The sequence below is a fragment of the Amblyraja radiata genome, chromosome 6, assembly GCF_010909765.2.
Source record: "Amblyraja radiata isolate CabotCenter1 chromosome 6, sAmbRad1.1.pri, whole genome shotgun sequence".
Lineage (NCBI taxonomy): Eukaryota > Metazoa > Chordata > Chondrichthyes > Rajiformes > Rajidae > Amblyraja > Amblyraja radiata.
Window position 1 is genome coordinate 56,765,692 of NC_045961.1, and position 27,163 is coordinate 56,792,854.

Below are 27,163 nucleotides of genomic sequence, written 5' to 3' on the forward strand. Positions count from 1 at the left end.
CCCATCCCCCCCAACGCAATATAGCACCACTCACGCATAGCCCCCAACTGCGCAGGCACGGCTCATTTCCCCTCTCCGCCTCCCCTCCACAATCCCTCCCTCCCTCTCCTTTCCCCTACCCTCAGTCACTCCCTCCATAAAAAGCACCATCTGCAGTTCCTTCCTCCACAGGTAATTCATTGTTAGCTGTGGTTTAGATCCAGTTGACTTGACGATTGGCCAATTTGCATCATGTGTGTGAGTTACAGCTCAGCCACACTGCAACCCGACTCTCCCTCCCTCCCTCTGCTCACTCTGGCTCAGCCGCCGCTCGGCTTGTCCCCGTCCTGTCCGACCACCCACTGCTGCCGCTTGGCCTGTCCCCACCCTGCCCCACCGCCTACTTGCCTGCCTGCTCGCTGCCACTGCTGGGCCACGGAGAGGGTGGGAGGGATGGAGTCGGTGTTCGTCACGGTGGGCACTGTGAGGAGGGTAGAGAGGAGTTTATGAGTGAGGCGGGACAGGCCGCCGCCGGTGGGGCAGGAAGGGGCGTCGCCATCCCGGCCGTGGCATTGACTGACAGGAGAAGAGACCAATCTGCGTGGCGCTGACTGAAGCAATCTGCGCATGCGCGGTTTTAAAGATTTTTAAACCTCGATAACTTTTACCAAATACCACCGATCGGAACGAAACTTGTTGCACTCGCAGCACCGGAGAACGGTGAGTAACCTGGCGAAAAATTGCAGCGCTATCGCGTTCCGTTCTTGCTCAAATAGAAAAACCCCGCAAACCGGAAGAGCACAAGATCAGAGTTTGATAGATAGATAGATAGATAGATAGATAGATAGATAGATAGATAGATAGATAGATAGATAGATAGATAGATAGATAGATAGATAGATAGATAGATAGTTAGTTAGTTAGTTAGTTAGTTAGTTAGTTAGTTAGTTCAAGTTCAAGTTCAAGTTCAAGTTCAAGTTCAAGTGAGTTTATTGTCATGTGTCCCTGTATAGGACAATGAAATTCTTGCTTTGCTTAAGCACACTGAAAATAGTAGGCATTTACTACAAAACAGATAAATGTGTCCATATACCATGATATAAATATATACACATGAATAAATAAACTGGTAGTGCAAATAACAGAAAGTGGTTGCTAATAATCAGAGTTTTGTCCGAGCCAGGTTTAATAGCCTGATGGCTGAGGGGAAGTAGCTATTCCTGAACCTGGTTGTTGCAGTCTTCAGGCTCCTGTACCTTCTACCTGAAGGTAGCAGGGAGATGAGTGTGGCCAGGATGGTGTGGGTCTTTGATGATACTGCCAGCCTTTTTGAGGCAGCGACTGCGATAAATCCCCTCGATGGAAGGAAGGTCAGAGCCGATGATGGACTGGGCAGTGTTTACTACTTTTTGTAGTCTTTTCCTCTCCAGGGCGCTCAAATTGCCGAACCAAGCCACGATGCAACCGGTCAGCATGCCCTCGACTGTGCACCTGTAGAAGTTAGAGAGAGTCTTCCTTGACAATCCGACTCTCCGTAATCTTCTCAGGAAGTAGAGGCGCTGATGAGCTTTTTTGATAATTGCGTTAGTGTTCTCGGTGATAGATAGATAGATAGATAGATAGATAGATAGATAGATAGATAGACAGACAGACAGACAGACAGACAGACAGACAGACAGACAGACAGACAGACAGAGAGAGAGAGATGGAGATGGAGATGGAGATGGAGATGGAGATGGAGATGGAGATATAGATAGATAGATGCAAACGTGGGTAGGTGGAACTACCTAAGATGAGGCACCTTGGTCGACAGGTCAGTTTGGCAGAAGGGCCTGTTTCCATGATGAATGACTCTGGTTCCCACTCATCCGTTAGTAAACTAGCCTCCGTCCTTGGCTGTTGGTGAAATGAGCTTGGGTATTTGAGCTCTGTATCATTTTGACAGCACAAGGGAATTCATGTATGTCGTGAATATCACCCAGTTTGTTAATCTCCCCACTTTCAATCTGTCCTTTCTGTCATTAAATTATTTTTTTACTTCATTCTTCATGTGCCAATGGAGCTGATATTTTTCCCTTGATGCAATTTCTAGTCGGATAAAGCCTTGTGTTCATTTGCTATTGGTATTTGCTGGTAGCCAGGTGTCTCTTCACGGGTACTAATTATGTTAGCTTTTAGGGCACTTTGGAGATCTGTGGAAGCTCCACACATTCTGCTGTTTGAGATTGGTCAATTACTGTGAGGTGCTAATCTGAGGAGAACGTTCTTGGCACAATCTGGCTCTACTAGTCAGTGGAAATAATAGAGCATATGTGGTTGTCATTATCATAGTCATTGGCACCTGTCAAGGCATGCACAGCTAATGGGGATATTTTTGCAATCTGTTACATGGATGATGATATTCCCTTTAGTGTCAAGAGTGCCAACACCAAACAAAGATTTTTTAAAACGCTACATATTTTTTACAGTTATACAGATTAACTATGAATATAGGAGCTTATTTTATGCAAGATGGTTTCTTTAAATTAACTGGCTTCAGTAAAGTCTTGTGTGAAAGAAAGTGTCAGCCAACCAGACTGCCAGATTCCTTGTGGCAATTTTAAATGTTGTCTTATTCTTGTAGATGACATCAGTGGAAAGAGTACTGGACTACACCGAACTTGAAAGCGAGGCACCGTGGGAATCTTACAAGCCCCCACCAAGTGACTGGCCAACCTTCGGCACTGTGATATTTGAAGATGTCAGCTTTAGCTACAGTCCTGATTGTGAGCCTGTTCTTAAGGACCTGAACCTCACAATCAGATCAAAAGAAAAGGTAAGAAAAGTAGTTACAGTTGATCATTAATTGTTTTGAGTCGACGGTAAATATCACCAGCAACTTATCCTGGACCAGCCATATGGAAGCAATGGTCAAGAAAGCACACCGACACCTCTACTTCCTTAGAAGGGTTAGGAAGTTTGGCATGTCACCAACAACCCTCAGCAATTTCTACAGTACAGTGCAGGAAGCATTTTATCAGGATGCATCACAGGAAGGTTTTGGAACAGCTTCATCCAAAGCAGCAAGAAATTGTAGAGAATTGCGGACATAGCCCAGACCATAACTCAAACCAACATCCCTTCCATTGACCCCATCTAGACTTGACGCTGCCTCAACAAGGCCACCAGCACACTTTCCCTCACTGAAGCTATGTGCTCTAGTGCTTGTCATTTCCACCCAGGGAAAAAAAAGATCTATCTATCTAACCTCTCATAATGTTATAACTTCTGTCAGGACACACCTCAGCCTGTTTGAAAATATAATAGTACTTTAGCAAATTGTCAATCCCCCTTTCTTACCCAGTAGTACATTTTTTAATCAATAAAATGTAATATGACACTGAATATTTTGATTTCTAATTGACTTTTATGTGATTTTTAAAACATTTCATTTATTTGTTTCTGACTTCTATGTGCTTAATATATAATGGTGAATAATTAAAGTTGAACACATTGCAGGTTGGGCTTGTTGGAAGAACAGGTGCTGGAAAGAGTTCACTTATCTCAGCCTTGTTTCGTCTCGCTGAACCAGAAGGGAAGATTACGATTGATGGCATTGTGACCTCAGAACTAGGATTACAAGTTCTGCGAAACAGCATGTCTATCATTCCTCAGGTACAGTATATAATGATGTAAAATACATTTACCCAGAATCATTAGCCTAATGTGGGGAGGGGCTGTGTAGTTTTGCTAGGTGACCCTAGTATTGTTAACAATGTTCAACAGCAGTAAAACAGTAATGTTTCATTACTGTAATGTTTCATTACTGTTAAACATTGTTAATCTACACTTGGAACAATTAATGCTATCTGTAAATTTAACCAGTAGATTTACATCTAAACTAAACACTTTTACATCAAGATATATGAAAGCACATTTTGCCAATGAATTGCTATTTGGAAGTGCAATAACAGGTACATAAGCAAACAACATTGTCGTTGGAAATATTAGTAATATTACAAATATAGAAACAAAGGAAGTAATCTATGGTTGGTGTCAGTGGATGTGAGGGGGGGGGGGGGGCCCATCTGAGGACTATTCACGAAGGAGAAGGTCATGGAAGATAGCGAGTTTAGGGAGGGTGGCGTTGACAGCCTGGAGCAGATCAGTATTAAGAAGTGGAGGTGTAAGATAACTTGAAGCACAACAAGGGTGGATAAACCCCCAGGGCTGGATTGAGATCTATGCCAGGATGTTATGGGAAATAAGTGAGGAGATTACCAGGGCTCTGATGTAGATTTTTGCTTCTTCGTTCGCCACAGGAAAGACACCAGAACACTGGAAAATAGCTTATGTTGTTAAGTTTATTTCAAAAGGGCCATAAGAATAAGCTAGGTGACCACTGATTAGTGAGCCTTGCATCAGTGAGCCTCTTGCATATGGACATATGAAAAAATGTATTTCACTGTACCTGGACAATAAAGAAACCATTGAACCACTGTGATGGGTAATTATTGAAGAAAGTCTCATGGGATAGGATTTATGTACATTTGGAAAGATTTGGCCTCATGTGGGATAGCCAGCACGGTTTTGTGCTAGGGAAATTCCATCTCACTCATTTGATCGAATATTTTTGAAGAGGTGACTCAAGATTGATGAAGGGAAGGCAGATCGTTGAGGCAGAAAATAAAACAACAACAAATAAGACACCTCGACAGAAGCAAGGATGAGAATGGTTTAGTGGGATACTATACCAAGTGAGACCCATTCTCCCTCCTTCACCTCTCCCTTCCCCTACCTTCGGTCACTCCCTCCCTCCATAACACCTCTCCCCCCTCCTCAACTACCTCGCTCTATCTCCCTGCTCCCCCACTCCTCACCTCTCCCCATCCCGCTCCTCCTCTAAGCACAATGTTTATATAACATTTCTCTTCCTCCCCTCCCTCCTTACAACAATGTAACAAATCTCTCATTGCACTGGGAGTTCTGTCTCCCCTCCCCCACTCCAAGCCAAGTCAACTTTATTTGTCACATACACATACAAGATGTACAGTGTTACATTTGTTACAACAATGTAAAAAATCTCTCATTGCACTGGGTGTCTTTAACAGGCAGGGCACGTTTTAAAGTGAAAGTTTGATTTTTTAAAGTGAAAAGTTAAATTTTTAAAGTTTAAAATGTGAATAACTTGTAAAATATAATATCAATCTGAATGGAACGCAGCTGTGTTTTTTAAAACAGACTTTTTTCATGTAAATGAGATCCCATTGTGATGTCATTGTGGGGTGGAACATTGCTGACGGGCAGTTTATGTCAATGCGATTCCATTGTGACGTCATAGCTGCTAACTGCCAGTGCAAGTTCAAGTGATTTTTCTCAAACTGGATTTTGTAAAGTTTAAGATGTGAATAACTCGTATAATATACCATCAATCTGAACAAAACTTGATACACCACACACCAGGACAATGATGAGTAAGGTGGGCCAAAAAATCTAGCTCTATCATGTACCGTTTTGGCACAGTTCCGGGAACACAGCCCGCACAGACACACACACACACATACAGGCAGACATAGAAACAAACAAGATGAGAGTTTTAGTAATATATAGATGGGCCAAACGCGGCTAGGCAAGGCAACTTTGTTGGCATGTGCAACCTGGGCCGAAGGGCCTGTTTCCGTGCTCTATGACTCAATGACAAAGAGCTGCAATAACTCAACGGCCCAGGCAACATCTCTAGAGAATATGGATACAGAATGTTTTGGGTCGAGCCCCTGTTTCAATGGTACTTTATTGTCACGTGTGCACTGAACAGTGAAATTATTTTGCATTGATCTCACATGCACGAGGTGTCATATTTTGAGGCCATTTACAAAACGTCCAAAGTCCAGTCCACGCGCTCAATGTACTGGAGCGGATCCCGATCCAGGTAAGCCCCAGGCTGCTGCAAGACCTCCTCCGTCGCCCTCAACCAGTTTGGCCCAGGAACCAACCACTCTTTCCTCGCCCAACCACTTTTGTGTCCTGGGGCCACCTCCTGCAGCCGACCTTGAAGGCGCTGGAGGCAATACCCTGCTCCATCTCCTACCAGACAAATCCTTGTGTCTGATTTTGCCAGCTTCTCCCTCCTCCTCGACTCTACAGTCTTCGGGGTCAAGCTCAGCGGCTTCCAACCTTTTCCCCCGGCAGGCAGCGGCCCACCAGGTCTTTCTTCATGGTGGCGAGCCAGGCCTGCTGCCATGCATGATTGTGGATGGCCAGTTGGGTTTACCTCTTCCCGCTCCGCGGCGCATCCCGGGAGCCTTCAGACTTGGCGTGAGTCTGAAGAAGTGTCCCGACCTGAAACATCACTTTTTCAGGTTCTCCAGTGATGCTGCCCAGCTGAGTTACTCCAGCACTTTGTGTCTTTTTTGTAAACTATCATCTTCAGTTCCTTGTATCTACATAAGCAATAAGAACTATTTAGATGGTTCTTTCAATGGTGCAAGGTGCATATCATAAAGGAACATAGAAACATGGATTTGCATCTCCCAAACTATCCACAAGGTTGAGCCTGGATGCCTTCTCAGCAACAGGTTAGAATATGTTAGATAATCAAATTACAGTACTCCCGTATGTGTACCACCAAGCAGACCTGAAAGACAATTTCCTGATACTTCATTTTTGTATAGATTGTGGAGTGATGATTTCCATCCTGTACCAGGTGGAAAAAATAGAAATGAAAATATAACACCTCTCTTACATCTATAGCTTTAACATTAATGAATAAGTTTAACTGAAATCCCTTATAACTGCAGAATTAAGTTTAAAATACTTAAAATGATACACAAAGTAGCAGATATATGAATTAATCGAAAGGGTCTGATATCATAGGTTGCATTTTTTAGTTTCATTGGCTGTCACCCTTCCTGCCTGTGGAAATGGACAAAATGGGATTAGTTTAATTGGGCACAATGTGGATTCAATGAGCTGATGCGCCTGTTTCCGGGTGTGTGACACGACAAATATTCAGCTTAATGTATTCAAAGAAAGTACAGAAATATAACCTTTTTTGTTATTAGGATCCTGTTCTATTCACTGGCACTATGAGAAAGAATATAGATCCTTTTGACGAACATACTGATGAAGCACTGTGGAATGCATTGGAAGAGGTAAGAGTTTGAATGGAAAACCAGAAATTGCTTTTGAACCTCAATGCTAATCTAAATAAAAACATTTTGAATAAAAATCCTCCTTCTCCAGTATTGAAGACTTTGAGTGACCAAATGTGACAACACTTTTCAACTTTAGACAGCTGTGGAAAGGATGAAACTATCTTCTTTAAATTAGTGTAAAACGCAAGTTTCTTTACGTTTCTATGCACGATTCACTTCATAGGTGCAGCTAAAGGAGGTAGTCGAAGAATTGCCACATAAGTTAATGGCAGAACTAGCTGAAGCCGGTTCCAATTTTAGCGTTGGACAAAGACAATTAGTGTGTCTTGCCCGAGCAGTGCTCAGAAAAAGTAAAATACTTATCATCGACGAAGCAACAGCAAATGTGGATGCTAGGTAATTATGTGTTCTTCATTGCAATAACTTAATAAGTGATCAGACATTGATATTGTGCCATCGCTGGAATTGCTGCAATGATACTATATATCAACATTGTCTTCAAACTAGGCATGATAATCATTTACTTTCTAATTAAAATCATGGCCATATGTTTAAAAGTCCTTGTATTGTCATTCAAATTGGATAATGCCATCCAGATTACATTATTTTAAATTATAGCTAACATACAGCATGAAAATAAGCCCTTCAGTCCACACCACCCACTAACCAACCATTTGCACTAATCCTACATAAGTGATAGGAGTAGAATTAGACCATTCGGCCCATCAAGTCTACTCTGCCATTCAATCATGGCTGATCTATCTCCCTCCTAGCCCCATTCTCCAACCTTCTCCCCATAACCTCTGACATCTGTACTAATCAAAAATCTATCTGCCTTAAAAATATCCACTGACGTCCTCCAAAGCCTTCTGTGGCAAAGAATTCCACAAATTCACCACCCTCTGACTAAATAAATGTCTCCTAATTTCCTTCCTAAAGAACGTCTTTTAATTCTGAGGCTATGACGTCTAGTCCTAGTCTCTCCCACTAGTGGAAACATCCTTTCCACCTCCACTCTATCCAAGCCTTTTACTCATCTGCATGTTTCAATGAGGTCCCCACTCATTCTTCTAATCTCCAGTGAGTACACGCCCAGTAGTTGAGGTTAGTTATCTAAAATTGGAGAATTCAATGTTCCTACCGATGCAAGGGATTTCATTTTGTCCACAATGTCTGCGCTGAACATAATGCCAAGAACTACCTTATATCTGCCTTAACCACTACCCCCAGCAGCACATTGTAGCGCATACATCTTCAGTGTAACAAAAAATTTGCCCCGCACAACCCTTAAAAACTTTGCCCTCTCATCTTAATAAATTCATAAGTTATAGGAATAGAATTAGGCCATTCTGCCCATCAAGTCTGCTCTGCCGTTCAATCAGTGGCTGATCTATCTTACCTTATCAATCCCATTCTCTGGCTTCTCCTCATAACCCCTAACACCCTTACTAATAAAGAATCTGTCAATCTCCGCCTTAAAATATATATCTTGATGGCCACAGTCGTCTGTGGCAGTGAATTCCACAGATTCCCTACCCTTTGACGAAAGAAATTGAGGAATTTATTTTCTCATCTCCTTTTTAATGGTAAGTCCTTTTATTCTGAGACAATGGCCTCTGATCCTAAACTCTCCCACTAGTGGAAACATCCCCTCCACATCCACTGTATCCAGCTCTTTCACTATCCGGTAAGATTCAATGAAGTCGTCGTCCCCCCTCCTATCATCAGTCTTAGACCTCATCTTAAATCAATTCCGTCGAGTATTTGATATTTTTTTTTTCCATCCTGGAAAAGAGGTCCTGACTTATTACCCTATCTAGCCGCTCCTTTGGTGTGCCAGAGAAAACAATCCATTCTTTTCAACCTCTCGCTGGAGCTAATACCCACGAATCCAGGCATCATTCTGGTAAACCTCCTCTGCATCCTTGCCAAAGCCTCCACATCCTTCCCGTAATGGGGCAGTCTCACACTAGGAAACCAACAGAAATATGAATAGACGATAGAACTTCACAAAAGATATGAATCCACCAGGAAAATGGTGGCTTGTGAGATCTACACGTGAAATACATTTTTACATGATTTAGGCTCAAATCCATAAATTTCTTCTGTGTTTTTATGTTTCTACTATGATTCCACGAGGCATGGGTACTGGGTTGCAGATTGCTATGAAATGTTTCTGGGGTGCAGAATGCCTTGAAAAGATTCTATGACGGTGACGCTAAGAAGTCTAGTACATGATTGGCATTCGGATACTTTCGTTTGATCGAAAAACTTTTTTTTTTTCCTATTTTAAAGAACGGATCAGCTAATTCAACAGACAATTCGCGAGAAATTTGAACAGTGCACAGTACTGACAATTGCACATCGACTTAACACCATAATCGACAGTGACAGAATTTTGGTAAGCACAAGCTCTTTTGAAGCACCTGTTATGTTTAAGTCTATGTCTTGTGAGGAAAAGCTAAATTGCCAGGTCACACATTTAGATCTAAATGAAATGAAATTGATTATACCTGTACTTGGCGTTTACTATCTTCATGTGTTCAGTTCCGTGCACCATATTACAAGAAGGATGTTGGTAAATTTGAAAGGATACAGAGAAGATTTACGAGGATGTTGCCGGGACTCGAGGGTCTGAGCAACAAGGAGATGTTGAGCAAGCTGGGACTCTATTCCTTGGAGCGTAAGAGGATGAGGGGTGATCTTATAGAGGTTTATAAAATCTTGAGAGGAATAGATCGGGTCAAGACACAGAGTGTCTTGTCCAGAATAGGGGAATGGAGAACCAGAGGACATACTGTAGGTTTAAGGTGAAGGGGAAAAGATTTAATAGGAATCTGAGGGGTAACCTTTCCACACAAAGAATGGAGTGTGTATGGAAAGAGCTGCCAGAGGAGGTTGTTGAGGCAGGGACTATTGCAACATTTAAGAAACAGCTAGGTACATGGATAGGACAGATTTGGAGGGATATGGGCCAAACGCAGGCAGTTGGGACTAATGTAGAAGGGACAAGTTGATCAGTGGGCAAGTTGGGCCGAAGGGCCTATTTCCACACTCTGTGATTCTATGTAATGAATATGGGATTTTGATCAGATGAGAAATAACGTTTAAGAAGGAACTGCAGATGCTGGAAAATCGAAGGTAGACAAAAATGCTGGACAAACTCAGCGGGTGAGGCAGCATCAATGGAGTGAAGGAAATAGGCAACGTTTCGGGTCGAGACCCTTCTTCAGACTGATGTGAGGGTGGGGGGGGCGGGAAACATAGAAACATAGAAATTAGGTGCAGGAGTAGGCCATTCGGCCCTTCGAGCCTGCACCGCCATTCAATATGATCATGGCTGATCATCCAACTCAGTATCCCGTACCTGCCTTCTCTCCATACCCTCTGATCCCCTTAGCCACAAGGGCCACATCTAACTCCCTCTTAAATATAGCCAATGAACCGGCCTCGACTACCCTCTGTGGCAGAGAGTTCCAGAGATTCACCACTCTCTGTGTGAAAAAAGTTCTTCTCATCTCGGTTTTAAAGGATTTCCCCCTTATCCTTAAGCTGTGACCCCTTGTCCTGGACTTTCCCAACATCGGGAGCAATCTTCCTGCATCTAGCCTGTCCAACCCCTTAAGAACTTTGTACGTTTCTATAAGATCCCCTCTCAATCTCCTAAATTCTAGAGAGTATAAACCAAGTCTATCCAATCTTTCTTCATAAGACAGTCCTGACATCCCAGGAATCAGTCTGGTGAACCTTCTCTGGACTCCCTCTATGGCAATAATGTCCTTCCTCAGATTTGGAGACCAAAACTGTACGCAATACTCCAGGTGTGGTCTCACCAAGACCCTGTACAACTGCAGTAGAACCTCCCTCCTCCTATACTCAAATCCTTTTGCTATGAAAGCTAACATACCATTCGCTTTCTTCACTGCCTGCTGCACCTGCATGCCTACTTTCAATGACTGGTGTACCATGACACCCAGGTCTCGCTGCATCTCTCCTTTTCCTAGTCGGCCACCATTTAGATAATAGGGAAGAGGGGGGAGATAAAGCGACAAGTGTAGCATTTCCTGCGGTTGCAAGGGAAAGTGCCTGGAGAGGGGGTGGTTCGGGTGGGAAGTGACGAATTGGCCTGGGAGTTACGGAGGGAGCGGTCTCTGCGGAAAGCAGACAGGAAAAGATGGGAAGATGTGGCATATAGTGGGATCACGTTGGAGGTGGCAAAAATGTCAGAGGAGATGAGGCTCTCACCAGGGTCTCTTCTAGACCCCGTGACTCTGCTCTCACTCCCCATCCCCCCACTCATAACAAGGGCAGAGTCTCCCTTGTCCTTACCTACCACCCTACCAGCCGTCACATACAACAAATAATCCTCCAACATTTTTGCTGCCCCAACGTGATCCCACCGCTTGCCACTTGTCGCTTTACCTCCCCTCTTGCTCCATTCAAGGACCTAAGTAATGAACATTGACTTCTCTAATTTCAGGTAGTCCCTGCATTCTCCTCCCCTTCTCAGCTCTCCCTCAGCCCACTGGCTCCACCTCTTCCTTTCTTCTTCCCGCCCCCCACCCTCACATCAGTCTGAAGAAGGGTCTCGACCCAAAGCGTTGCCTATTTCCTTCGCTCCATAGATGCTGCCTCACCCGCTGAGTTTCTCCAGCATTTTTGTCTACCTGAGAAATAATGTTGTTGCTTCACCTAGGATGTGCATTGACATTGCCAGGACAGCATATTTATCCCCCATTTGAAAGCTGGTAGAAGGAAATGTCAGGTCGTCTGGAAAGTTTTACGTGTTTACTCATGTCGATTAGTGTTTTGAGATATCTACCTTTAATGAATCAGAATATGAACCCTCATTTATTTTCATGGTTAAATCTCATACCACCATACCTACTGTTCTGTTTAAAAATTAGTTTGTTTGATGATACTTGGGCTTTTTAATCTCATGGTTTTACATTGTCTTTATCTTTGAAATTTAATTATGGGGAAGCACAGGGGAATCAAACTAAAAGGAGGAAGTTTATGCAATTAGCTACTTTTCATGCCACTTTGATTCAATGTTTTGAAATATGCAGTCTTATGAATAATGGATTTTAGAGATATTGAATGAAAGCTGAGTGTTGAATGTAAGTACAACAGAGCACTTAAAGTTTATTTTGCACTTCTGCTCAGTTGCCTGGGCAATGCTATTTCTGTTCTTCCTGCAAACTATCTCAATAGCAGCATTATTATACTGCAGCTGCCATAAAATGAATTTACACACGCTGAATTGCCAGAGGTTTTTTTTTAAGTGAGTGGAGAATGAAAGTGACGATGGCAAGTATACTAACATATTGTGGCTGTAAACGGAATGCAACTAATTTATGAATAAATAGCACATCATGGATTTGTGGAGTCATAAAGGTATACAGCATGGAAACAAGTCATTTGGGCAACTTATTCATGCCAACCAAGTTGTCTACCTGAGCTTATTCCATTTGCTTGTATTTGTCCCAAATCCCTCTAAACTTTGTACCTGTCGAAATGACTTTTAAATGTTATAATTTTACCCACTAACTACTCCCTCTGGCAGCCTTTCATATACCCATCACCTTCTGTGTGTGCCTCCAGGTCTCCTTTAAATATATCCCCTCTCATCTTAAACCTATTCCCACCAGTTTTTTATTTCACTTCCCTGGAAAACAAAATTGTGGTCATCCACCTTATGATTTTATAAACCTATCAGATCACTCCTCAGCCTCCTTCTCTCCAAGGAAAACAATTCCGACCTATCCCGTCTTTTCTTATGACACCATAAGATATAGGAGCAAAATTAGGCCATTCAGTCAATTGAGTCTACTCTGCCATTCAATCATGGCTGATATATTTTTCCCTCTAAACACCATTCTACTGCCTTCTGTCCGTAACCTTTGGTCCATTGTAATAAGGAAGCTATCAATTTCCATTTTTCATTTACCCAATGTTTTGACCCCTACTGCCATCTGTGGCAATGAATTCCACAGATTCACCACACCCTGGCTAAAGAATTTCCTCCTCATCTTCATTCTAAAGGTACACTCTTTTATTCTGAGGCTGTGCAGGACTCTCCCATTACTGGACCCACCCGACCAGTCCAGACAACATTGTTATGAATCGTAAGATCATAAGTGATAGGAGCAGAATTAGGCCATTCGACCCATCAAATCTACTCCGCCATTCAATCAAGACTGATTTATCTCTCCCTCCGAACCCCATTCTCATGCCTTCTCCCCATAACCTCTGACACTTGTACTAATCAAGAATCTATCTATCTCTGCCTTAAGTATATCCTCTGACTTGACCTCCAAAGCCTTCAATGAGGGTCATAGAACTATTCACGATGGAAACTGACCCTTCGGCCCATTGTGTCCATGTCAACACAGATGGTATTCTAGGTTTTCCTATTTGGCTCATATCCTTCTAAACCATAAGCAAAAAAACAATTTTCTTCCCATCAACCATCAGGCACTTGAAGCACACTGCACAATGCTAACCAAAACTCGAACTGAACCAGGCCAGTTCATTGGCTATATTTAAGAGGGAGTTAGATGTGGCCCTTGTGGCTAAGGGGATCAGAGGGTATGGAGAGAAGGCAGGTACGGGATACTGAGTTGGATGATCAGCCATGATCATATTGAATGGCGGTGCAGGCTCGAAGGGCCGAATGGCCTACTCCTGCACCTAATTTCTATGTTTCTATGAACCAAACTACGACAGATTTTATATAAGCCTGCACTATTGTGATATGGTTACCAAATATAACTGATAATTTATTGAATTGTGGAGACACTAGAAACAGCAGATGTTGGAATCTTGACCAAAATGAAATACAGGAGGAACGCAGCAGGTCAGGCGGCTTAGTTGGTGGTAAATCGATAGACAACATTTCTGGTCATGACCTTTTTCAGACTGATGGAGCAGGAGAGAGCAAACTGGAAAAGAGAGATAAGGGAGGGGCAAAACCAGACGGGTGATAGGTAGATACAGTACAAGTGAGGGAGAGGGTGATGATTGATGGATTTCTGGAGAATGTGACAAAGATGAAAAAGAGATAAAACAGTGTCTGATAAGGAGAGGAGTAAAATGTAAAGGGATATGAGTGGAAGGGGATGGGGGAGATGGTAAAAGCGGGTTAAAGTGCGGCACAGAGGTGCATAGACCCCAGGTTCATGACCTCGGTAGCTGTTTGCTAGAGTTTGCCCGTGTGACAGCGTGGGCTTCCTCCAGTTGCTCAGATGTGTAGGTTAATTGGTCTCTGTAAAGTGTCCCTAGTGTGCAGGATGAGAAAATGGGATGACATAGAACTAGTTTGAACAGATGGTCGGAGTGGACCATCATGGATGATCGATGGTTGGGGTGGACTCGGTGGGCCGAGGGGCATGTTTCCCTGCTTTGTCTCTAAAACTGCAACTAAACTAAACCTAAGATGGAAATGGGGAACTTGGAGCGGAGGGGACTGGCTGGGAGATGAGCGGAAGAAGGAGGGGAAAGAACCAGGGTGTCAGGGCTGGTGGGATAAACGTGTGCTCATTGGGGGTGGGGGGGGGGGGGTTCATGGTGGGGTTTTATTGATATTGTATTCATTAGGAGTACTTAGTAATTCCTTCATTATCACATGTACCAGATACAGTGATATGCATTACTTTACATATAATCTAGTAAAATCATGCTATACATAAGCACAAACATACATAAGTAAAAGAGTGCAATGATTGCAGTGTAAAAAATAGTAGATTTCTTCTGAGGTATTGCACTAAGCGTTGCTATGTTTCTGGCACTTGGAGTGGAAGGAGTTAGCCTGGACTGGCAATGCTGTCAGTATATTGTGCTGCTGTAGGCTGTGCCCGATCTACATGTTTGTCTGCCTTCTGTCGGGGCCAGAAGCATTGTTTGATCTCTGCGATCCCCTGTCTGCTGCAGGGCCTCCATTGGCCTACTCCACCAACACCTCAACCTATCACCACCACAACTCACCTTCTTCTCGCCTCCCATAGCCACCATTCTGATTCAGTGTGCTGTGGTCCTTTCATAACTGACAACTTTTTGAGTGCTTCCAAGGGCGCTGAACACGCAGCCCGTTCACAGAAAAAATCTTCCCCTCAGTCTGCCACTGCCGTAATCTTGAATACCTCTTGTATTTAGTCGCTTCAATGAGAGGTCAAATAAGAGAATGATGAAGAAAATATCCAAATTAATCCTGGGACAGTATGGGAATGGGAAGGAGTAAAATGGATATCAACCAGGAACTCCAGCAGACCTTGGTGGATTGCATATAAGTATTCAGCAAAATGGTTCCACTGGTATAAATGAGGGCGCATTGAGAGCCCTGACTGGAACAGAGGAGGTTGGAAGAGATGCATGTGAACCTTTGTCTAACCTGGAAGAGCTGTTAGGGTCCTTGGATGGAAATGGAGAGGCAGTCTATGAACTTGTGTTACATCTTCTGGGATTGCAAGGGAAAGTGCCCAGCAAGAGGGCAGATTGGGTGAGAAGGGATGAACAGAACAAGGTGTTGTGGAGAGAGTGGTCTCCACTGAAAGGTGAAAGATGTGGAGACTATGATGTGGGTTCACATTTAACCTGGCATAAATATTGGAAGTCTGAATCAGGATCCTAAGAGTTAGAATGAAGGGCATCCTGTTAGAGTGAAAGACAGGGCAGGTGAGCGTAAGGAAGCTTGGATAACGAGGGAAATTGAGGCTTTGATCAAGAGTAAGAAGAAGGCATGGGGCAGGTATAAGCAGCTAGAATCAAGTGTATCCCTGGATGGGGTTTCGGGAACTGAGGAGCAAGCCAAAACTGAAATCAGATGGGCAAAAAGGGGACAGGCGATGGCTCTGACTGATAACATTAAGGATTATCCCAAAAGATTTTGTAAGTACATAGTACGAGGATATTGCCAGGACATGAAGGCCTGCACTATGGGGAGAGGTAGAGCAAGTTAAGACTCTATTCCATGGAGTGCAGGAGGATGAGGGGTGGTCTCATGGAGGTGTATCAAGTCATGGGAGGAAAGATCAGGTTGACGCACAGGGTCTCTTGCCCAGAGTAGGGGAATAGAGAAATAGAGGGCATGGGTTTAAGGTGAGGGGAAAAAAATGTAATAAGAATCTGAGGAGTAACTTTTTCACACAAAGGGTGGTGGGTGTAAGGAACAAGCTGCCAGAGGAGGTAGTTGAGGCAGGTACTATCGCAACGTTTAAGAAACACCTAGACAGGTACATGGGTAGGACAGGTTTAGAGGGATATGGGTCAATTGCAGGTAGGTGGGACTGGTGTAGATGCGATATGTTGGCCAATGTGGGCAAGTTGGACCGAAGGGACTGTTTCCACGCTGTAAGACTCTATGACTATGAGATAAAGGGGAAAAGAGTAACCAGAGAAAGAATGGGACTCTTCAGGAATCGAAGCAGTCAACCCTATGGGAACCACAGGAGATGGATAATGCCCTCAATTAGTATTTTCCCTCTGTTTTTACTGTAGAGAAAGACATGAGGACCGAGGAACTTGGGCAGTCAATAAAAGTGTTTTGAGAATAGGCAGTATTACAGTCGATGAGGTGCTGAATGGCCTGACTTGTATGAAAGTAGACAAATGTCTCAGGCCAGATCAGATATATCTGAGCACACTGACGGAAGCTGCAGAGGAAATTGCAGGTGCCCTGGCTGAGATTTATGAGTTGTCATTAAATATGGGTGAGGTGCCGGAAGACTGGAGGGTTGCAGGAAAAACCCTGGGAACGACAGGTCAGTGAGCCGAACATCTGTGGCCAGAAAGTTACTAGACAGTATTCTGAGGGATAAGATGTATGTACATTTAGATGGACAAGGGCTGATTAGGAATAGTCATTACGATTTTGTATGTGGAAGGTCATATCTCTCAAATCTGAATTAATTTTTTTAAGATATCCAAAAATGTTGATGAGGGTGGAGCTGTAGACGTATATATGGATTTCAGCAAGGCAATCGGCAAGGTTCCATATGGAAGGCTGCTCGGGAAGGTTAGGTCGCATGGGATCCAAGGAGAGATAGCTGAATGGAAGGAAGCCAAGAGTGAAGGTGGGAGATTGTTTTTTGGACTGGAAGCCTGTGAGTAATGGTGTGCCTCAGGGTTTGGTGCTGGACCCATTGCTGTTTGTCATCTATATCAATGATGAGAATTTACAAGGCATGATTCGCAAGTTTTCTGATGACACTAACGTGGGTGGTATTGTAGTGAAGTGTAGAAGATTGTCAAAAATTGCAGCAGGATTTTGATTGGTTGGGCAGTTGGGCTGAGGAATGGTTGATGAAATTTAGTACAGACAAATGTGAGGTGTTGCAATAGACAATAGATGCAGGAGCAGGCCATTCAGCCCTTCAAGCCAGCACTGCCATATAATGTAATCATGCCTGATCATCCCCAATCAGTACCCCGTTCCTGCCTTCTCCCCATATCCCCTGACCGCTATTTTTAAGAGCCCTATCTAGCTCTCTCTTGAAAGCATCCAGAGAACCTGCCTCCACTGCCCTCTGAGGCAGAGAATTCCACAGAATCACAACTCTCTGTGAGAAAAAGTTCCTCGTCTCCGTTCTAAATGGCTTACTCCTTATTCTTAAACTGTGGCCCCTGGTTCTGGACTCCCACAACATCGGGAACATGTTTCCTGCCTCTAGCGTGTCCAAACCCTTAACAATCTTATATGTTTCAATGAGATCTCCTCTCATCCTTCTAAACTCTAGAGTGTACAAGCCCAGCCGCTCCATTCTCTCAGCATATGACAGTCCCGCCATCCTGGGAATTAACCTTGCACTCCCTTAATAGCAAGAATGTCCTTCCTCAAATTAGGGGACCAAAACTGCACACAATACTCCAGGTGTGGTCTCACTAGGGCTCTGTACAACTCTGTAATGACTATTCCTAATCAGCCCTTGTCCATCTAACTCTGTACAACAGAGAGTTCGATAGGAGGTATTGCATTTTGGGAAGTTTAGCAAGGGCAGGACCTACACAATGAATGGTACAGGTGCATAGTTCTTTGAAAGTGGTGCCACAGGTAGATAGGGTGGTCAACGCTGGAAAGGGTGCAGAGAAGTTTACGAGGTGTTGCCAGGACTCGTGGGCCTGAGTTATAGGGAATGTTGAGCAGGCTAGCACTTTATTCCTTGGAGTGCAGAAGGATGAGGGATGATCTTATAGTGGTGTATAGGATCATGAGAGGAATAGATGCACCAGAGTAGGGGAATCGAGAACTAGAGAACATAGGTTTAAGGTGAGAGGGTAAGGAACCTGAGAGGCAACCTTTTTACACAAAGGTTGGTAGGTATATGGAATGAGCTGCCTGAGAAGGTAGTTGAAGCAGGTACTATCACAATGTTTAAGAAATATTTACACAGGTAATTTGATAGGATAGGATTAGAGGGATATGGGCCAAACACAGGCAGGTGGGACGAGTAGATGGGACATGTTGGTCGGCATGGGCAAGTTGGCCGGAAGGGCCTTTTTCCACACAGTATAACTCTATGAATCTCTATGACTCTAATCTTATTGTCTCAGTGGACGAACCCTGCACAATGTCTTCTTTGCGTGCTGCCTGATTAGTATTGTAAGTCCTCCATTTCCTTTGCCTCCATCTCCATTCTGTCTGAAACATCGAAACCCGGAAACATTGAGCTGCCAGCCGTGCCCCTCTTGCAACAACGTTTCCACAATGGACACAACATCATAGTCTTAAGCATCAATCCAGGTTTCAAGCTCATCTGCCTTCTCCACAATTCTCCTTGCATTGAAATAAACACAGTAATACCCATCAGCGTCAATACATTCCTTTACCGCCCCCTGCCTATCCTTCAATTGAGACTTACTAAACCTAACTACCTTCCCATCATCCTTCCAATTTCTGACCTACTACTCTGATTCCTAGAGAAATAATTACAAATCCACGGTGGTTAATTGTTGAAAGCGTACAGAGTATAACCCTTGTGGCTAAAGGGATCAGGGGGTATGGAGAGAAGGCAGGAACGGGGTACTGATTGTGGATGATCAGCCATGATTACATTGAATGGCGGTGCAGGCTCGAAGGGCCAAATGGCCTACTCCTGCACCTATTTTCTATGTTTCTATACAATAATTATTATAAAGTTTTAGAAAATACGGTTTAAAAAAAAGGAGATGGCTATTTAAAAATAAATAGCGGATGGAAGATACTACTGGAGTCTCTGTTTGAGTCTATACTAAGCAAGGACACAGAAATATAAGTTTGGCAAAATTGTGAAATCATCAACTCATTAGATTGTATTGCCATGTTCTCATTCGGGCTAAATACGAGCTCTCTTTATATCCTTCCCCCAAGGATCCATGGGAGATATCCAGATTGTAGAGACCCAGGTGTAAATCAGACAGACTTAGTCCTTTATGACTGAATTGAAAAAAGAAAATAAACAAATAGTAAATAAATGAAAGATCAATCAAATAGGAATGTCTCAATAGACAATAGGTGCAGGAGCAGGCCATTTGGCCCTTCGAGCCAGCACCGCCATTCAATGTGATCATGGCTGATCATCCACAATTAGTACCCCGTTCCTGCCTTCTCCCCATATCCCCTGACTCCACTATTTTTAAGAGCCCTATCTAGCTCTCTCTTGAAAGCATCCAGAGAACATGCCTCCACCGCCCTCTGAGGTAGAGAATTACACAGACTCACCACTCTCTGTGTGAAAAAGTGTTTCCTCGTCTCTGTTCTATATCCCTCTTTCTATATAGTCTCTTTCTATATCCCTCTTCCTGTAGGGTGGCCCAATGTTGCAGCAGTTAGTGCTGCTGTCACACAGCTCCAAGACTTAGGTTTGATTACATTCTTGGCAAGTTCTCTCTCCAACCTAATTGGTTTTGCCTCAGTGTTGCGGTTTCCTTTCGCATCCCATACAGGTTACAGGGATATATATGGTGGAATGGAACAAAAGACAATGCTATGAGATTTAACATAAACTCATTAGCCTAAGAGGCCATCTATTTATAAGAAAAAATGTTTTTCATTTGTCTTACAGGCTGGCCTTGCAAGGAATTGCCATCTGGCCTAGCAAGCAGAAAGGTCACTCTCCCAAGCTCAAGCTTGACAAGGCTGTGTCTTCCTCCTGATGGGCATTGGGGCAATCCAGCCCCATATAGAAGGCACAGAGGGGGAAGACTAGAATCTTCCTGGTATGCAAGTCCCTTTCAGCCCCTCATCCCCCTTCTTGAAGTGACTGTCTAAATGTATTTGCACGTGTGCAGACCATTTTCACGTCAATATGCACATTTGGGCCAGCTGCCATCCACACACTCAGACTATAGCAGTTCATAGATAAGTCATCAGCTTCCATAAAGGTAAATCCATCATTGCCTAATTACCAGAGTGCAAGTCTTCCAGCAGTCTGAGGCAGCCACAGATGAAATATCGTGTCACAGACATCGACCAATCTGATCAAGCTAGAAGGGTAGCACAAAGAGAAGTTTCTGGCTATATGAGAGTAATTAATATCTCATTTGATGCATTATATAATAATAATAATAATAATAATAATAATGCATTTTATTTGCTGGCGCCTTTCTGGACACCCAAGGACACCTTACAGGACATAAAATCACAATACATTTATCAATATTAAAATCAAGTTGATTAAAAACAAAAAAAAACAAAAATACACAAAACATTTTAAGTCATTAAAATCAGGGTGAACATGGTGGAAGTTATGTCGGGTATGCTAATCTAAACATATATTTTTATGTACAAATTAGATTCTTCATGTTCAAACTGATAAGTGTTAAGAATCTAATGGTCATCACTGGTTGAGTTGATGGAGCAGTGTATTGAGATATGAACTTTAATTGTTTTATCAATTGTTTAAGATCAGTGAAAGCATTGGCAGTTTGCACGGACCTCAGTTCATTGAGACACAGCTGCCGAAGCATTTTCTATTCCCCTTCGTAAAGAAGAAAGCATTGTTCTTGTTTTTAAGGAAATACTAGACCAAGTGCAGACCCATTGGATCTGTTCCCCCAACGTGTGGTTGCGGGGGAGGGGGGGGGGGGTGGTATGCGGCGTCACACACACTAACTACACCCCCGCACATACGCTAACTACCCTTCTTGATATATTAATATTATTAACTTGCTCCTTTTACCCCATAACTGCCCTATCCACTGACGCATAGCCCCCAACTCGCAGGCGCGTCTAGAGAGGGAGTGGGGGGGGGGGGGGGGGGGGGGGGGTAGAGAGTGAGGGCAGAGAGAGAATGGGGAGAGACAGAGAGAAAGGGGCAGAGACAGAAGGGCAAGAGACAGAGGAAGAGGGGGGTGGAGGGGAGGAGGAGAGGGAGGATGGGGGAGGAGGGGTGAGAGAGATGGGAGGAGAGAGAGGGGAGGAAGAGAAGGGGGAGAGGGGGAAGGGAGGGGGAGAGGTGGGGGTAAGGGAGGGGGAGAAGTGGGGGGAAGGGAGGTGGAGGGAGGGTGGGGAGGGGATGGGGTGGAGGGAAGGGGTGGAGGAGAGGGGGAAGTGGGGAGAGGGAGTGGAGAGACCTTCCTTCCTACCCCCCTCGCCCCCCCCTCTCTCTCTCTCGTACGCCCCCTCCACCCCCCACCCCCCTTATCCTGGGACCCCTCCTCTCCATCCTGCACTGATCCCCATTCCCGCCTCTATTCAGTCCTCACTGTTGAATGGGGGGGGTTCAGTACGGGATGGATGGGGGTAGACAAAAGTGCTGGAGAAACTCAGCGGGTGAGGCAGGATCTATGGAGCGAAGGAAATATCAACGTTTCGGGTCGAGACCCTTCTTCAGACTGTTCCCCCATTCTTCTTGAATGGGAGGATCTGTACAGGATGGATGGGGGGGGGGATCAGCACAGGATGAATGGGGAGGTGGGTCACTACAGTGTGGATCGGAGGGTCTGTGCAGGATGAATGGGAGATCACTACAGGATGAATGAGGGGAAGGTGCAGGGTAAATGGAGGGTGGGTCAGTACAGGATGAATGCGTGGATTAGTACAGGATGGATGGGGGATCAGTACAGGATGGATGGAGGAGAAGTACAGGATGGATGGGAAGGTGGGTAAGTACAGGATGAATTGGGGGACCAGTGTAGGATGGATGGGGGTGGGGTGGCAGGAGAATCAATGCGAGGTGGATAGGGTGATCAGCGCAGCATGAATAGATGTGGTGGGGGGGGTGGGGCGGTAGATGGGGAGGGGAGCACAGGGGATGTCAGTGAGGACTGAATAGAGGCGCGAATGGGGATCAGTGCAGGATGGAGAGGAGGGGTCCCAGGATAAGGGGGGTGGGGGGTGGAGGGGGCGTACGAAAGAGAGAGAGAGAGAGAGAGAGAAAGAGGGGGTGAGGTGGGGAGGAAGGAAGGTCAGCGCTCCTCGGACAACATCGCCCCGCTACCTTGGCCGTTGGATCTCCTCGCCACCGCCGCCAGCCAACAGCAAGTTGCGGGGCCGAGCAGTGCAGCTCAAAGATCCTATATAGGATCTATGGTGCAGCTGCTTCAGAAGGGTCGGAGCGAATGACGGGTCCCGCACAACGGCCTCAGCGGGCGGGTCTGGGCAGGGCCAGCAGCCAGGCTGGGGGGGTAGGGCCGGGCGGGGCCTGGAGGCAGTTGGGCCAGGTGCAAAGGCATTGTGAGGTCAGCAGCTTGGCAACCTTAATATTTTTTTTAAATGTCAGTTTGGTGATAAATTTTAGTAAATATCTCTGGAAATAATTCGACCAAATTGATAGACGATTGGATTTTTAAAATCATAAGGAAATTTTCTACCAGGAGATGCAAAAAAATCACTGTTATTGTAACGTCAGCAGCTGGGCAGCGGTCAGATTTAAAATAAAGGTCAGATTGGTCAACAATTTTAATTAAAAAGTCAGGATAATAATATACCAACGGTACAGAGGAGTGGATTTCTAAACTCGCAAGGAAAATCTCTACTGAAATATGTAAAAATGTTCCCGTTTCGGCGTCTGGATTTCGAGGAGATACGTTTCACATGCAAATTCACACACACACACACACACACACACACACACAGTTTTGAAAGTATACTAGACCAAGTGCAGATGTTCCCGCAACGCGCGGTTGCAAGGGGGGGGGGGGCGGCCTGACGTCATCGTGCAACGCCACGTGCTAGGCGTACGCCGTCAAGACGCTGCGTACGATGTTGAGACACTGCGTACGGCCGTCGAGACGCTGCATACGCCCTCAATGCGCCTGCGGGCCGACAGACGACGCGGGGGATTTTCGGACAGTACAAGCCCACGGGGACGGTGAAAAACAGCGGGGGACCAGCCGATCTGTGCCTTCCGCCAGCGTGACAGAGCCAGGGTGGGGGGGAGTGGAGGAGAGCCGGACGGCAACCGCGAAAATCGCTAGCGAAATGTGAAAAATGTCTGCGTTTTTGGAGGAGAGCCGGGCGGCAGCAGCCGTTATGGTGGCTGTCCAGCAGGAGGCGAAAATATGAGTGAGTGGGGGGGGGGAAGGATTTTATTAAAAATGTGTATATAAAAACGACGAAATTTAATGAGTGGATTTGCGAATGTAAAAGTGAAATGGCTAGCGAAATGGAAAAACTCGGAATTTTTGCGTGTGGTTTTGGCAGACCAACGAATCAAAGGCCAAAAATCTAATCTGACATACACCCACAAACAAACACACACATCCACAGAGTTTTTAAAGTATATAGATAGATATGATATGATGTACTATGTTTGCCCAATATATATTATTTCTTTAGGATCACAATGCCTCATACCAAAGTGAAAATGTGTAGTGTGAGTTAACATAATCCAAATGATGAATGTTGTTAATGACGCAAAGTAAATTTGGCAGCCAATCTCATTGCAGATACATTGATATATGAAGCTGAAATCAGATTCTGCATTCATGACCACCAGTGCAATCTAGAGTGAAGAATACAAACAATTCGCAAGCCTTTTCCCTATTTGCTATGATGTATAAGGAGGCCATTTTGGCCCATCAAATCTATGTCAGAGTAATCTCATTCACTCACTAATTTTCCCTTTAATACTGAAGGTCAGGATCAAACCTGTTTCACGGAAGCTGCAAAACAGCAGCACTGACAACTGTACTCCTATTCAATATTACAATGAAGGCATAGAAGGATACGGTCCTAATGCAGGCTAATGGGATTAGTGTAAATTGAAAAAGCTTTGGCCTGGATGTGGTGGCTGAAGGGCTTGTTCTTGTGCTGTATTATTCTATGACTATATGAGGTAGATGCAAACTATAGGTTTTATTTGTAGGATCGCAATATCTTGTTGGGATACATGTTTGTGTACAGAACTGGGCAAATGGATATACTGATGAAGTTCAATGGTTCGTGACAATGCCGAAGGGAGAGCCTGCCTTCTATACTGTATCCCATGATCCTCATCCACTGGCACCTCCTCATTTCCATCTCTTAACTTATTTTTACTGAAGATCTTCGGGCAATGTGTTGGCTCTCCTGTCGAATGCAGTAAACAATAACAAACCATGAAACTCTCTGGTAATTAAGAGCATAGAACAGTACAGCATAGGAATAGACACTTTGGCCCACGATGCCTGTACTGAACATGCTGCCAGGGTAAACTAATCTCATCTGCCTGCACATGATCCATAATCCTCCATTCTCTGCCTATCCATGGCTTTTCGACAAGCCTCTAAAATGCCACTATCGTATCTGCCTCCATCACCACCCTGGCAGCATGTTGCAGGTACCCATCGCCCTGTGTAAACATCTTGTTTTGCACATTTGCTTTGAACTTTGCTCCTGTCACTCTGAAGCTAATCTTTAACATTTCCAATCTGGGGAAAACGGTTCTGAATGTCAACCTATTTAGTCCTCTCATAAATGTATATACTTCTATCAGGTCTTCCCTCAACCTCTGATGGCTTGAACAAACCCGCAGAATAGTGCTGTTGTCAGAAACCCATTTTGAGGAGGCTATTGTTATTCTCCACTTAGCTCCTCGGGTTGAATGGTTTTCAGGATAACAGTAGCTGGAGTTGCTGCAGTACAGACAAAATTCATAAGCCAATCAAGGATGCAATGGTTCTTATTGCCCAAGATTCAGCCGTCCTTTTCATGGTCAACCATGACTTGTGATTGATATAACTCTTGTGATACCCAAAATAAATTATAAGTGCAGTACTCACAAATTGTATCTCCCTGAAGCCTGCAATGCTGGCAAACCAATGTGCCATCTGCTGCAGCATGGGCAAGGTCATCTTCTCCTGATTATCACCTACTATCCATCCTCAGTTGAAGCATCATGATGAACAATGGTTGGAAGAATCAAGGGCATGGGGCTTTTGTGCTTGTCACCAAGAATGGCATGGTATCACCACTGTAGACAGGCTGTTCTGAAGGCCATAACTACTAGACTGAGACTTCAAGTAATGAGTGAACCAACACAGGAGATAAACCTAGACACGAGGTACAGTCCCGACCCGAAACGTCACCTATCCATGTTCTCCAGAGATGCTGCCTGACCTGCTGAGTTACTCTGCATTTTGTGTCATTTCTGTAAACCAGCATTTGGAGTTCCTTGTTATGTAACATCATTCTCAATAGTTTAACCTCATTCTCAATAGTTTACCTGTGACATATGCATTTATTCGCGGCAGCATGGATAGAAATTACCACTGAACAGTGTTTGTGGCAACAAAGTCTCATTTCAATGCTGAGGACATCTTCCATCATATTGTATATTATGAACTATCATCTGAATTTCATATCCATAAAGAAACTGAGGATTTTTTGGTTGACAATGCAACCTGAGTTTTCTACTTTAAATGTTGTCCACAGGTGCTGGATAAAGGAAGAGTTGCAGAGTATGAGGAACCGTATATTCTCCTTGAGAACAAAGATGGTTTCTTCTATAAAATGGTACAACACATGGGCAAGACTGAAGCAATTGCTCTGACTAAGATAGCCGAAGAGGTATGTCTGTATAACAGTTTACATTTCCTGTATAAATGTGTTACATATAAAGATTAGCTGTAGCTCTTTTCACACTTGTTTTGAAATCAATAATCCAATCAATAGTTTAACACAACTCATTTCAAAGTAGCATGAAATTCGCTAGATTGTTCGTTCAACCCCATTTTTCTTTTTTGACAGTTTCTTTGATCCACCTGTTAAAAGACACAGCTCTGCATTTGCAATAAGTCATGGAAACATAAAAAATACATATTTTTGTTTAAAAACAACACTGACAGATAACATGAAGGGGGATGTTTGTATAGAATGGCCCTTAATACTCAACCTTGTCCTTAAGACCTGTCCTCTTCCATTACAATTGCATTTGAAATGGATTAATTTTTTGTCTGAAGTCCAGAGGGTATTATCTGGTGCAGCATACTGAAATCATTGTGTGATGTGCACTATTGATTAAATGTCACCAAAAGTATCAACTGGTGGTTAATGCACAAAGCATGTATTCAACTTTTCTAAAGTTCATGATATGACTCATGCAATTGATTTTTTTTAAACTTTCAAAATGTTTTAACATTAATGACCAAACTCTGCGCGTTTGTTAGTATAATGAGGCACTTTGTAGAATCGTACGTTTAGAGCTTGTAAAATGTACACTTGAGGTTTGCAATGTTCTAAAATTTTCAATAATGTAAAAAATGTGTGCTGTGATTTTTCAATTTCTAGCGAAATAAGCCTTCCTTATCAGAGTAAATAAAATGGGTGGGTTAACTGTAGCTGTAGCTGCAACTCGTCTCTGGGTCAATCAACCACAGTAAATTAGGTAAAACATAAACGGTATGGGTCTAACTAGAAAACTTGCTCCAGAAATTGTTTCATATTAGTTTTACATTGCGAGTTTTTGCAGACATTAACAGTTACAATCTTTGCAGCTAACTTAAAGTGACATACCATAATATAAGTAATATTCTTCCATATACAGGGTTTTGACTAAATTAATGCAAAAGTGCAGACAAATAAATGGCATTTCTGCTTTTTCTGTACTAATAGTCTGACAGAAGGGTAGGTGAAGTCCTCTCTACTTGAGCATTGA

General features: G+C 43.8%; 1 protein-coding gene across 3 annotated transcripts in view; it reads left to right on the plus strand.

Moving 5' to 3' along the window:
* Positions 1-27,163, plus strand: part of abcc4 (ATP binding cassette subfamily C member 4) — a 193,398-nt gene that overhangs the window by 158,486 nt on the left and 7,749 nt on the right. For all 3 annotated transcript variants that reach the window (XM_033022920.1, XM_033022918.1, XM_033022919.1), the window contains 6 exons: positions 2,603-2,794; positions 3,478-3,633; positions 7,020-7,109; positions 7,336-7,508; positions 9,408-9,513; positions 25,942-26,076. In XM_033022920.1, the coding sequence (XP_032878811.1) occupies positions 2,603-2,794; positions 3,478-3,633; positions 7,020-7,109; positions 7,336-7,508; positions 9,408-9,513; positions 25,942-26,076 (852 nt within the window). The remainder of the gene's footprint in view (positions 1-2,602; positions 2,795-3,477; positions 3,634-7,019; positions 7,110-7,335; positions 7,509-9,407; positions 9,514-25,941; positions 26,077-27,163) is intronic.